The 14,023-nt window shown below is 49.3% G+C and overlaps 1 protein-coding gene across 5 annotated transcripts in view; it reads left to right on the plus strand.

Annotated features, from left to right (window-relative positions):
- Positions 1-14,023, plus strand: part of RALGAPA2 (Ral GTPase activating protein catalytic subunit alpha 2) — a 265,479-nt gene that overhangs the window by 90,311 nt on the left and 161,145 nt on the right. For 4 of the 5 annotated variants that reach the window (XM_074347799.1, XM_074347798.1, XM_074347800.1 and 1 more), the window contains 2 exons: positions 2,190-2,427; positions 5,450-5,614. In XM_074347799.1, coding sequence (XP_074203900.1) covers positions 2,190-2,427; positions 5,450-5,614 — 403 coding nt within the window. The remainder of the gene's footprint in view (positions 1-2,189; positions 2,428-5,449; positions 5,615-14,023) is intronic. The other variant, XM_074347801.1, reaches the window with a different exon arrangement.

Below are 14,023 nucleotides of genomic sequence, written 5' to 3' on the forward strand. Positions count from 1 at the left end.
CGGTTGTATTTTTGCTTTCCTGTTTATTAATTCCACTGTGTGCGTGCACTTTATGGTAATGATCTCAAACTCATTTTGAAAACAGGAGTGTAACAATGAATAAATAGAAGCTAGCATTTTAGTCATAACATAAATGTGTAATGAAGTATTAAAAACAGTAAATGATAAAATTAATTTTTCCTTTTGCATTGTCCTTAATTTTTAAAAAAATTTCTTCGTCTTAGAGTCAGATTTTAGATGAGTCTTTAGAACCTCATTTTCAAACTATTTTAGCTCAACGTTAACATTTTTATCCCTTTAAAAAGTGTAGTTAACACGAATTGAAACAGAGAAGAGGAACATTGCCGAAGATGACTTTAAATATGATTTTTCAGGTGGTCAGAGCAGGCCTACCTAGTTACAAATTGCTTTCTGTTTCTCAGAGTTTTCCCAGGTCTGTGTTAGAAAACTTTCTCTCTTAATTAAAAAGCAGTCTACTGCCATACCACCCTGAATGAGCTAACCTAGTTTCACTAAAGGGCGAACCTGTGGGGAGGGTACAGCTCAGAGGCAGAGCACGCGCCTAGCACGCACGGTGTCCTGGGTTCCGTCCCCAGCGCCTCTGTTAACAGAAAGTAACTCTAACCCCTCCCACGCCCCGGAAAGCGAGTCCCTGCCGTCCCACGCGCAGCGCCAGCCCCGGCGGCCTGTCTGCGTGTGGGTGGGGCAGGGGTGCCTGCAGGCTGGCGCGCTGACCGGTGCAGTTCTGATCACAGATCAGGGACGTTGCGCCGACTTTGGGTGTAAAGGTCCCCTCTGCTGAGACTAGGGGAGCGGCTGGGGCTCACTTGAGCTGGACCCGCACTTCCTCCGGGCGAGGGGTGGAGCTTGACTTGAACTTCAGAGGGTGTGGAACATGCTGGCAGGGGAAAGGAGCCAGGCAGCTTCAGGGTGAGGCGGTATCCAGGACGTCTGCGTGATGTCTCGTAGGGTCTCCCACGGCCGGTTGCAGTGCTGTGGACCACAAGACCGGGGAGGAGAGAATCGACTTGAGAGGAGCTCCGGGGGCAGCGATGCGGGGAATGGCGGGGACTGAAGGCTGCTTGCTGCAGGCGGGGGTGGGTGGCAGTCGGGGACACCGAGGAGGAAGTGATGTCCGAGCTGTGACCTGAAGGGTGGGTGGAAGTTGTAGAGGAAACATGCGGGAAGGGAGGGAGGACAGCGTATGCAGAGGCCTTGAGCAGGAGAGACCAGATCCAGGAACTGGTGGGATCTCAGCAGAAGAAACTGAGTTCTTTTTACGACTTTGCTTCGTCACAGCTGCGTGCAGACTGTGCACGTGAGCTGCCCAGTAAACAGCTAGAAAGGCCAGGAAACCGGCAGAGAGGTCTGGGCTGGACACGGCGGTTGAAAAGTAAACAGTAGATGGATGGTAACTGGAGCCGTGAGATGGGAACCAAAACCCAGACAGAAGGTGGGGTGGCAGAGGAGGTGGGGATGGGGTGAGTGTGGAATGTTCTTTCAAGAAAGTTGACTTTGAAAGGGAAAGAAAGGGCTCTCGCCAGAGGGGAGCTCTGGGGTTCAAGGGAGCATTTGTGTGGTTTTTTTAAGAGAAGGAGGAATTGGAACACAGTGAAATGCTGATGGGTAGGAGCTGGGGCAGGAGGAGGGTCAGAGGTCCAGGACAGGTGGGGTTAATAGAAACCCAGGGACCGAGGAGGAGGCCCGAGTGTGGAGGGGCGCCCTGTCCACGCACATCTGCAGGCACTGGAGGGAGGCGCTCTTGTGTCATGGGTTCTCTTCTCTCTGAAGCCCACAGTGAGTTCACCTGCTCAGAGTCAGGCAGGAATTGGCGGGGTTGGAGGTCCCCCTGTAGAAGAGGAGGTTTGTGGAGGCTGCCGCGGAGAGTGAGGGAAAGTGGTGTCTCGGGAGGCGGAGGAGTCTTCCCCCCGGTTCCGGCCGGGACCGGCCACAGACGCGAGCATCATTGTGAATCAGGGGCTTTCTCCTGATGGTAACTGATCTCGCACGGGCTCAAAACCCGATGGCAGCTGATCAAATGAATTTTGAGAAATTAAAAGAAAAACAATACCCACAAGCGCGTTTCACTCCAACGGTCATTTTATTGAGAGTAACTTTACACCTTTTGTGAAAACCGTACCTCTTCCACATGGGGACGATGGAATTCTCTGGTTGGTTGACTGTTTCAGACGCTCATCGTGGCCTGGATCCGAGCGAGCCTCTGCGTATACGTGTCCCGAGAGCTCTGGGACGACTTCCTCGGGGTGCTGTCATCCCTCACTGAGTGGGACGAGCTCATCAGCGAGTGGGCCAACATCATGGACTCCCTGACGGTGGTGCTCGCCAGAACCGTCTACGGCGTTGAGATGACAAACCTGCCTCTGGACAAATTAAGTGAACAAAAGGAAAAGAAGCAGCGAGGCAAAGGTATTTCCGCTCGTACAGGTGGCCCCAGGTGTCTGAGGCTGGGGCGGGGGGACTGTGTGAAACAGCCAGGCACCAGACGCAGGAAATCTCATCATCAACTGAACCAGCGTTGGGACAGTGTCTTTTTTTAATGGTGGCATTAGATTGTGTCTCATAGCGCTCGGCCGCTTTCCGAGGCGCTGAGTGTATGGGGAGGCTGTGTGTGTGGTGGGGGACTGGTAACAGTAGTAGTGATGGCTGGGGCCGTGCACGGACTCTCCCTCCCCACCGTCCTGGCAGCCTGGGAAGTAGATACCGCTGCCCCCACGTCACAGACAGACTCAAGGACGGGGTCCGCAGCGATCGGCTCCTTCAGGGTCACACAGCTAAAAAGTGGTAAAGCCAGAAAGCAAAGCCAGGCAAGTCCAACTCAAGACACTGCACCACTGAGGTGCACTCTGAGTCTGTTTCTGTTTTGTAAAAACTAACACAACATTGCAAATCAACTATACTTCAATTTTAAAAAAAGAAAAGAGAAAAAGAAGTGTACTCTGCTGCCTTTCTGGGACAGGTGGAGAGGTTCTCAGTGCTTCGAGTGGGAGTCACTCTGGCTTTGTTGTGTTTCTAGGTGAAAACTGTTTTCAGACCTAAAGTCAGATTGGGTGGAAAACATCGGTGCTGGTTTCTGCTGGGGGTGACAGCTTGGCAGCGTGTCTTCACTACTGTCTTTAAGACTGTGACACAGTCCTGGGATTAATTCACCAAACTCCGACTTATTATGTAAAGATTTTGAGGCTGTTTCTAGAAATAAACATAGTATAACAGATAAAATACCTAAGGACATGGGGGCAAAATGAAAAGGGGTGGAGCTACAGGCAAGGTCAAAGTGCCAGAATGCACACTGGGGCCTCCGTGCCTGCTGGGAGGCAGGAAGGGGCAACTGCGGATCTGACACTGGTCACCACAGGGCTACATCAGACACTCAGAGCACACAAGGTACGAACAATCCACATGCTTAGCTTTTCCTGGTCCTGGGACCCGAGAGGAATTTTTTCTCCAGAGACTCACAGAGGGTGCATTACCTGCTGTGGTAGGCTGGAGCCTCCACCACAGTCTCAGTGCAGATTTGCATCAGTTAGCTTTTGCTGTGTGGCAGATCACCCCAAAATATAGTGGCATAAAATAACACCATTTATTTAGCAGTTGGAGTCGGGCTCCCTCGGGCCCTTCTGCTGCTGGATTCACCGCTGCGTTTGCAGTCGGCTGTGACGCGCCAGCCGGGCGGCCTCCTCGCAGGGGTCGGCTGGCTGTCGGCCGCGGCGGTGGGGGACGGGGCCCTACATCTTTCACCACCAGGCGGGCTGGCTCGGGCTGCCCGCCTAATGGCTTGGGAGCAGCAAGAGGGCAAGCCCAGATTTTCAAGTGCATTGCAAATCCCTGCTTGCCCAGTTTTGCTACCAAAGTAAGTGGTGTGCTGAGGCTCAGAGTCCTTGTGGGGGAAGACAGCAGAGGTGTGGGTACAGGGAGATGTGAACCAGCTACGGAGGTTAACTAACCACAGGGACGCGCGGTTGACGTGGCTGATCCTTAGATTACCTGCGCTGCCGTCTGTGAGTAAAAAAGCAGGTTAGGGAGAAGCCGAAACGAAGTAGTTGAAGGGCGTGGTGTTCGTGGACTTGTTTAATCCCAGTTTAGATTTTAGACTGTCTGATGCAGTGACGTTGTCACACACTTTAGTAGAAGAGCCTTCTTTCTCCCGAGGTGGAGCTGTACAGAGCCTTCCTGAAAAAAATCAGTTAGACTGGAGATTTGGGGTTGGGGTCGAGTCAGGGAGCCTAGAGCCCGGGCCTCTGTCATGTCCTGTGCAGCAGCTCTGAGGGCCCCAGTGTCAACCCGGAGTCCGGGGGGATCCAGATGCTTCCAGCCAGGAACCTAGGAGAGACTTCCCAACGAGGGCGTCTTTCAGGATGGAGGGGAGTGGCTGAGACAGGAAGCAAGGGCCTTTGCAAATTCAGCGCATTTCCTACTTCCTGAAGTTCCTATAACCCGCCCTCCCCTTCAGGCCCCGAAACACTCTCTTCCCTCCCACTGTGCGGACACAGGTTCCCAGGGAGAGACAGGCTCGTCTCAGGAGGGCAGATAGCTTCCGGAATGCTGTTTTCAGAATGATACAGAACACGTTTTTTAATTAACGGCTACGGCAAATATTTCTGATTTATTTATTATCTTATTTTATTCTAAAAATGGTTTTGAATATTCACTGTAGAAATACTTTCTGTACAAGCGCCGGACTTGCGGAAACAAAGTGCACTCTCAGAAGAAGCTGGGTGTGAAAATGGGCCGGGGCGCGGGCAGCCCCCAGCCCCAGCCCCAGCAGACCCGCGCGAGACCTCGAAGTGTCTCGTTCTCGTTTCCCCTGTGCGTCTTGCGGTCCTTGGCCACTCACTTGGAATCTCTGAGCAGAGCAGCAGGAGAGGAGAGGAGGGAGTGTGAAGCACGGAGCTGAGCAGTTACTGCTCGGAGCGTCACTGAAACAGGATTGGGGTTGTTTGTGGAGGCTCAGTAGCCTTGCCCATTTGACTGCAATCAGCACTTAGAGGCAGACATCTCTCTTGGGGGTTTGTGGAGAGGTTGGTGTCCGCAGGATGGAGTACTGTTCTAAAACCAGGATCTCTTAATTTTCTGGTTTATAAAAGCAGTTTCTGGAGTGTCCTGGGAGCAGTGGTTTAACTGGATTTGACATTGTTCTTATATTGAGAAAGATTTATTAACTTTTTTGTATACTGGAATGAGTACTGTTGAAGATACGATGATTTTCAAGAGACCACAGAAGATGCTTGGAAAATCCTCTGGCAACAGGGACTTTCAGATTACTGACACGTGGAGAACTTCCTAACTTGCAGTCTAGGGACGTGGTACCTAATCTTCAGCGAGGGAATCCGCCGGTTGTGCAGGATACTGTGTGTAGAGTGTGCTGAGCGCCCGAGGCTGTGAGACGAGTCATAGTGAATTCAGCCGTGGGATTCTTTTTCTTGTCTCGTAGGCTGTGTTCTTGATCCTCAGAAAGGAACCACAGTGGGGAGGTCCTTTTCTCTGAGCTGGCGGAGTCACCCCGATGTGACGGAGCCCATGCGGTTCAGGAGTGCCACCACGTCTGGGGCGCCGGGAGTCGAGAAGGCCAGAAGCCTCGTTCGCCAGAAAGCAGCCGGTAAACTTGCATTTCCCTGTTTCTCCAGGGCGCGGGTCTACAGGAGTGAAATGTTTCACAAGTATTAAAATTCCACCCAGAACTCAACAACGAGGCCTTTTACTGCATGAGACGTGTCTGTATCCTTCTAGCTTTCTGTCTGATGACTTTCCAGATCACAGTTTTTGATACTTCTTTGTAAATCCTTCATCACAAAAGAGGGCTTGAGATGTTAATACGGGTCAGATATTTGTGCAAAAGGGAGAAAGGAGACGTTCCGTTTGAGCCTTGAGGAGAGCAGAGCCTTAGGAATCACTTAGCCAGTTGCATTATTGTTGTTGTTGGACAGTGTTGATCCTAAGTGAGTGTGGAAGCTTATTCCAGCAAAGAAAAGGTGTAGAACGACTGTTTCCAGAGCTGGAGGGAGACACTCACGTGCTTTCGCTTCTTAGGAGAACAGCCTTCCATGCCTGTAGACGCTGACCTGACAGCCTCTTTACTACTCTTTGCTCTCAAAAAGAGAAATCTTTAACAAGTAAGCTTGTACACAGTATTTAATAAGAGCAAGTAAAGCCCCTTCCCCTCCCAGTGACTTAAGTTTAGAACAAGTTTCTCTCTGCTCCCTGCGGTTTCTCACATCAGCAACGCCATGCAGCTGTTACTGATACTCAGCAGGTTGACTGCAGAAAGGCACAGTGTGCTCTGGCCATCAGTCAAAGATTCATTTACACTCAGCATAGTTTCCAGTGCGTGTTACAGGCTTCCTGCAGCTGGCTTAGAGTCCTGTTGGAGTTTTTATGAAGCTATGTTACACCTTAACCCCAGCGGCCTCATTGTTTGTACAGTAACATTTGTTGGTAATTATCACCTTATTTACATTCATCTCCTGTCTTCCTGCCTCCTTCATCCTCCCCACCTCGAGCAGAGACCCAGGTCCTGGTAACAGGCAGCCTTTGGGGTGGCTCATTCACCGGTTTCCTTTCTCATCCCAACTCCTGAAAGCTCCTTTCTTCCATCACTGGGTCCTTAAAAGAAAGGGATCGAAACAGGAGTTTGTGACAAAGGGAGCTTCGTGCCTGGGCTGCCCAGACTCCCTGCTGCCCCTGGCAACCCTGGGATGACAGTGATGATTAAAGTGTTCATTCAAAGCACTTTGTAAAAACTTTCTTCTCACATTTAATGAGCAGCAAATGGTTGTGTATTGCATGTTCCATGTGCTGCTAACTTGGCCAGAACACAGCCTGAGAAGAGATTGCATCTTAGTTTCTCAGCATGCGTTTTAGACCAACAGTATGGTAGCGGCGCTGATGTGTTTTAGAAAGCCCTGTGTGTGTTTTTGCCAGTGGGGTTCTGCTCATTGGTGTTCTCAGGTGCCTGGAAAGCTGCGCAAAAATAAGAGCTTTTACAAAGTCATGTAAAGGTATTTGTTGAGTGTGTCACTTCAAAACCATAAACCTGGCCTTTGTAGGATTAATTAAATCAAACACACTTGGAACCAGAACCTCTAAAAGATAATGAAGGTGAGAGCCACTCAGTTGGCCAGATCTGTTATCTTCACGCATTTTACACATACGAGTGGATGGATGGATACACAAATACATATTTCCTATTTTATTTTATATTTCTAAAAATTATAAAATATTAGGACTTTTTTGTGACCTGGGAAAACTATGTTTTTTGAAGATTTTATCGTGCCATGCTGTTTTAGAAAAGGAATCTATATAGACTACATATTAGAGATTTTACTTGGGTCTATGGTTTTTACATATTTTTGTTTAGTCTTTTAAGAAGGCCCAGAATATTTTCATGGTAGATTTTGGTTGTGCAGAGGCCACCTTTTAATGAGAGAGCAGCGGCTTATGGCATTAGTTTTTGTGCTGTTAGCATGAAGATGTTTATTATGGAAGACTCATTTGAAAGTGACTTTTTTTCTAATCCCAGTAAGGGAGTGATTTAAGATTATTCTATTATAATTTGCCACACAGACTACACTTAGGCTGAGAAAATGTCAGTGATGATGGTGAGAGGAAAATATAAAATAAGCAATTGTGAAAATTAATTGAACAGAGAATGCACTCATTTGCAACTTAGAAGGACTGGCAAGGAGAGTCTTAAAGTTAATAAAGTAAAACTTCATTCCTGAGTGTGAATGATGCTGAAAACTTCAGATGTCTAAAATGAATGATGAAGGCAAGTCAGTTAGTTTCCACAAGAGTATTATTCCAAAATATTGTTCTATATTGTATCATTTCTAAAATACCCAGTGATCAATCTTGGAAAAGCGCACAATTATCCGATTTATTAGAGGAAAACTTTTTAAAGCAACACACGAATGAAGCGTCCCTGACGTCAAGAGATAAATGTCTTTTAGGAAATTTGAAGTCAGTCTGTTTGATGTTTCCATGGACGTTGTTTTCACCTGAACACCACCTTGCACATTTGTGAACGATGCTGTGTTCGCATTGCACATAGTCCTTCAGAACTGGGAATTCTGATGGTCAGAGGATGGGGGAAAAGATGGGAAAGTCAAACGTTTGTTCCACTTTTTGCTAATGTGTCACCACATTTGTAGTTCTATTTCATTCATGTTAAATAAAATCACATAAAAATAACACAGCAGGTAAACCCCCGTCTTTTCGTTTTAAGGAAGAAACTGACTTTCTTGATGGTGGATTGTGTACAAGGTGTACCCTCTTGCTTGGTGTGTTCACCCACTTCCCCAGATGGCTTTGAGAAGCAGTATATATAGAAAGCTTAAGAACATGATGAAGTTTGCACTGAGAAATTGTGGATTTACTGAGCACGAGATGAGATTTAGAAGGATGGGTTCATGGAGATTTTAACCTTTCTTTCTCAGTATCAGATCCTTTGCTGTTCATCTTGACTCCTAGGTGCTCTTGAGCCGTTAGTACGAATCATTTACGAAATGATTTGCTATTGAACACAGCCGTCTCTCGGTGGGCCAGTTTTGAATGACTCATTATTTATGAATAGTCTCAGCCGTAGGCTAGATTTTCCCTGTCCCACCGTGGTCTTTTGGTTTGGGCCCTTTAGGGAGAGAAAGCTGATTATAAAGTCTGCCCAAGTCAACAAGCAACCCACATGCGGATCTGACACCCAGAGGAAAGGAGAGGCTCGACACCCAGAACCTTGGAGACTGGGACCGACCGTGGGCGGCTGCTGGCCCCGCCATCGGCTGCTGAAGGCGGCTGTGTTTAGAGACCGCGATTAAATTTTGTGCTTTGTACTGACTACCGCTGAAGTTTAAAACGACCTCCTTTGCCTACTAGAGAGAGCCCAGAGAAATAACGGTCGTGAGAAAGACAGAGAGGGTCCTGGCGGCCTTGTGACCTGACTGTGACTTTGTCTCTCCTGGAAGCCGAGCGCAGCCCGCCCGCCCGCAGCCGCGCCCTCCTCTCTGAGGCCCTGCCCGCCGCGCGGAGCGCCCCGCTCCTCCTGCCCGACGCCGGCGCGCTCTTCCCCGGTCCCTCTCACTCCTCGTGCTCCCACGAGGTACTGTCACGCTGCCTCATGTGCCTTGTCCCCAGCTTCTCCCGCCGCCCCGGGCCCTGCTTCCTCTGTTCACACCCCCACCCCCCTGCATGGCATGCGTGCCTGGCGTCGCACTTGGTGTTTGGTTTCCGTGGGTGTCCGTTGTTTTGATGTAGTTAGACGCTTAGCAGCAATTAGATGGTCAAGAAAAATTTCTGTAACACTGCTGGTCCCTGCGTTTGCAGCTGAGGACAGAGGACAGTGTGTCCGTAGTTTTTGAGGGGAGAAAGGTGCTGCCTGCCTAGCATGCCTTCTATGCAGGGCCCTTGCATGGAGGGGAAGGGAATCCAGAAAATCCTACAGAAGTTCTGAGCACGCCAGTGTCAGGGTGTTGGCTGTGCCTCCCCTGGGATGAGTGAACTGGAAAAATTATGCAAGCTGGACTTCCCTGGAGCCAATAAATCATGTCCATGTATAAAGGAATGAGCAGTTTATGCAGATTCTTACTGATTATTGAGATTTGAGTTAAACAAAAAAGCATTGATAAGAAGTGCTCGTTTACAAAGCAAAGAAATGTTATTCCTGGGCTTCAGCCAATTAAAACTGAGTTTAGCCACGTGTTGTTTACAAACCGCGTGCTTTCTGGTTCATTAAGAGGTTCTAGCACCAAAGTAATTTTGGGCGTGGACACCCCATCAGAGGGGTTCACTTGCTCCACGGTGAATAATTAGGTCGGTGTCGACTTATCTTGCAATGATCCTAAGATGAGCTGAATCTCCTTACTAAAGAGGAAAACATGTTCATGTTCTCTTTATTTTCAGAAAGATGGCGTTACAGATCAGTGTTCATTTAACATCGGAGATAGCTTCACTGTGGCTTCGAGTAGCATGAAACCATGTCATATTGTGCGTGGTTTAGCAAAGCAGAATTAGTTGAGTTCCCCTGATGAGTGTGTGAGACATTTTAGTGAGTCACTTATGACGAGGGAAGACTTAAGTTCTGTGCTTCTTAGAAAGCTCTTCTTCTCTAGTAAATAATGCAGGTGAAAAGTGCCAAGAACAGCACACAGGGTGATGGCCACCAGTCAGTTAAATTACTGATGAGCGTTAACTGCTTGCTACTTTGGTTTCAGGAAGATCCTCCCGCCTAGAGATGGCTGGTGAAGTATTCACAATAGTTTTCTTTCTGTTTGGCTGATAAACACTCGTTGGGGACTTTTCTCACAGCACGTTTTTTCCTACACTGTTTGAGTTTTTTGCTAGTTTGTCTAGAATGTGTTCTCACCATTAACTTCTTTTTGTTAGTGATATCATTTTGGAAACTTTTTTCTTCACTTTATTTTCCCTGTGGAGGTACTGAGGGTCGAAGCCAGGACCTCGTGCACACTGAGTACGTGCCCCACCCCTGGGCTCTGCCCGCCCCCTGGAAACGTTTTCTCAGTGTTGTGTTTCGGTTTACTCAGACTCGTGAGTCTCGTATCTACGCACATAGTTCCAGCAGAAGCTGAATGATTTAGAGCAGTGCTTGTCGGGTGGGGGCGTTCGCCCCCCGGGGAACACTTGGCAACATCTGGGGACATTTGTGGTTGTCGGCGCTGGGGTGGTGCCACCAGCATCCAGCGGACAGGTGCTGCGAACACCCTGGCGCGTCCCAGGCAGCCCCGGGCTCGGGGAGCCTCTGATCCGGAACCTCAGCACTGCTGAGATGAGAGACTGACCGCGAGGAACAAGGCGGCTGTGCTTGGTCCGCACGTCCTTGCCTCTGCTATGCTTGTCCCTGGCTTTGCGGCACAGGGTGAGAGCCCTTAGCGCTACAGTGACTCTGCGGACAGCCTGCTGGTTTCCGTTCCGTCGAGCTCCTCCTTGGTCTGGCGGCATTTCTTCTTTACCATTCAAGTGGTGCCGTGGTCTGGTGTGGCAGGCCTAGCCGGGACCTGGGCCAGAAGGATGCCTGTCCGCCTGTAGTCTTGGCTTCTCCCCTTGTCGGCACACTGGCGATGACTAAACCTGCGCTGCAGTGTAAATCCTGGCGTGCTGGCCTATCTCGCTAACCTGTTGCTGAATACTGACGTGCTTAGGTACACAGCCACCTGTACATAACACAGACACTTTGACTGTTGACTTTCTGGCCAAGGTTCTTTACTGTAAAAATGATTGCTAATTTTGTTTTCATCTAAGTTAATGTTCCTTGGCTTTGTTCCTTATCTATATGATGATTCCACCCACCAAAATGGCTTCAACAGTGTAAACAATAGAGAGTTACTTACCTTCATCCACTCGTATGTTATTCTGATCCCTTTGGGACTCTGTATTTGGTGGCAGCAGAATTTGGGGGAGTCACAGCCACCTGTCTGCCGTTAACATGAGTAACGACATAATAAGCACAAGGCGGGTGGAACTGGTGATCTCTGTGTTTCCTTTTTTCTCCTTTGTGGAAACAATTCTTTTTTAGCTGTTTTGCAACTTTTGACTGTTTTTATGTTGGGACGTTTATCAGTCAGTAACACTTAGTGGCCACACAGAGGGTAGATTTTATTTTTCTTTCAGGAATATTGTAACAGTAGTAATTAGAGGATCGGCGACCTTCCATCATTCCAGAAGAGGCTTAAGGGGACCTAACTGAAAACCCCATGGAGCTGCTTCTGCATCTGGTCTGTGGCTTCCAGGTGGTACCCGGTTGACGGGACGTGCTGTGGTCAGGGTCTGGGCTGACTCACCTTCAGACCTTGTGGGAAACATCAAGATGATGAGTTGGTCCACATCTCTTGTGCTTTCAGAAGGTCACGTTGGTACTGTGCACAGTGCTTTAGAAGTTAGGAAACTACACTGTTAATTTTGCTTATGCAACCTTGTATGAGGAGTAAATGGAACCCAGAATTTGGGTAATTGGAGAATGGGCCTCACTGGATTTAAATAAGACGGGTTAAGGAAGCCTTAGATTAAAGAGTGAGTGAAATTTCTTTGAAAAGTAGTCAGCCGTCTGGAATGAATAGAAGCTTCCGAAGAGTTTACACACTTAACTTAATCATGCTGGTTCTCCTCTCAGTGGGGGAAAATGAAATTAATCCTTATTTGATCCTTTTTCTGGCGCTCTGAATGGAGCTTTAGAAAGCAATGAGTTAGTAGTGATACTGTGTAACTTACGCTGTCAAGCAGCTGGAAAATTGGTGCTTTGCAGTGTGGGTTACTGGGCTAGGTCTGCTCGAGGGAGCGAGATGGGTTTCGTTAATCTGAGAGAGAATTTTGCTCTTTGAAGTGACTCAAATTGTGTGATATTTAAAACGCCTTAGACCTCCCAGAATTTATAATGTAATTATTTTATACGACTTAGGCTGCCCTTTTTCTACTCTGAATATCAGATAATCCTCTACCTTGATAGTTGTGTATCGGTGTTCAACGATTCTCATTTGTTATCAGAGAACAGTTCTTGCAGCTGCTGGCTGTAGAGAGGAGCCACCTTAGTGTGAGTACAAAGCCAGCAGAGGGAGCTCAAGAACTGTTTAAAAAAGGAAAAGGAACAGGATATCCAGAAAATGTTTTTGGCATTCATTTGTTCATTTATACAGAACACATGCTGAGTATACACTTGGCACAAAGTGTGAGAAAAGGCCAAAAAGTGTCCACTTTCAAGTCAGGAAATGGGGTTTATCGAACTGTGGGATAAGGAGAATTTGCATCCTGTTTCTCATTGTCTGCACAGCCGAGCGCAGGAGTGGCTCAGGGCGCCAGCAGCAGGCAGCCTGAGTGCACCCGACCCCAGGGTCCCTCCCCCTCGGCCTCCACTGCCCCCACTTCCCGTGCTTTCTCAGACTTGGACTTCCTCCGTCCGAGAAGTCCCTCCCGGCAGTTTTACAGAAACAGCCTTAAAGCCCCATCAGGCCAGCCTGTGGGGAAGGCAGACCAGCTGGTGTGGCAGGCTCTTGGTCCGTCTGTCATGTCGAGGACCAGTGGGGACACTCCCGTTTGGCAGCCAGGGTGCTGCGCCCGAATCGCACCCCAGCAGATGGCGATGTTCTTTATCTTGAAAAAGATGCAGCCAGTGTTGGCCCAGCCCCTATTTGTTTCTGCTCAGAGCCCCGAAACCAACCTACCAGCCCCAGTCCCCAACGCAGTCAAGTGCAGAAAAGCCACTGTCCCCACTGTCCCCACTGTCCATAAAGACCAGTCCTTGCCAGTGATTATTTAGAGACGGGGGAAGCTCTCGGGCTCCCTCTGCTGACGTTGGATTTACGTGTAGGCTCATTCCAGACAACTCTTCCCAGAAGGTTCCCGTGTCTTGCGTGATTAGGAGGGAAAATGGAAGAGGACAGCAGGGAGGGGCTGGCCGCGGGTCATCGGGCTTCTGCTGCCTGGCATTGAGGAGCCTGGGGATCGAGCTGGGGGGCCTGGTCTGTGCACTGGGGGGGAGCCGCCAGGTGTGCGGGTGTCCCGGGTTTCTCCTGGGGCAGGGGCAGCCCTTGGCTCTCCAGGGGAGAGGAGGGACGGGGCCGATCCAGGGAGGATGAGGCTTTGTGGATCTGTGTGCTCTGCCGCCGGCCTTCCTCTGCTGCGCTCTCCGCCCAGCCTCCCGTCAGAGTCTGAATTTAGACCACAGCCCAGTGCTTAGGACTGAAGTGAGGGATCACACACGTCGCACAGTTTTGAAGCCTGGTGACTAAGGGCAGGCTCCTTTAACAGGGAATTCTCATGGGGCGAGTGCACAGCAAGCTGCAGCCCTGCGGTGAAATCCCGTGTCACACTTGGAATTGGCCCACGGAGAGCGTCGTGGTCCGGGCAGACGGGTCACAGGGGTGTGCGGAGGTGGCCCGTCGGCAGCGAGTCTCGTTTAGGGTGAGGAAGAGGGTGACCCTTCCAGGTAGATAACATGGGCAGAACGGTGATCATTCCCTTCTGAGAAGGACTGAAACTTGAGCTAATCAAAACTGGGGGAAAGAGGCTA

The sequence above is a fragment of the Camelus bactrianus genome, chromosome 19 (assembly GCF_048773025.1).
Source record: "Camelus bactrianus isolate YW-2024 breed Bactrian camel chromosome 19, ASM4877302v1, whole genome shotgun sequence".
Classification (NCBI taxonomy): Eukaryota; Metazoa; Chordata; class Mammalia; order Artiodactyla; family Camelidae; genus Camelus; species Camelus bactrianus.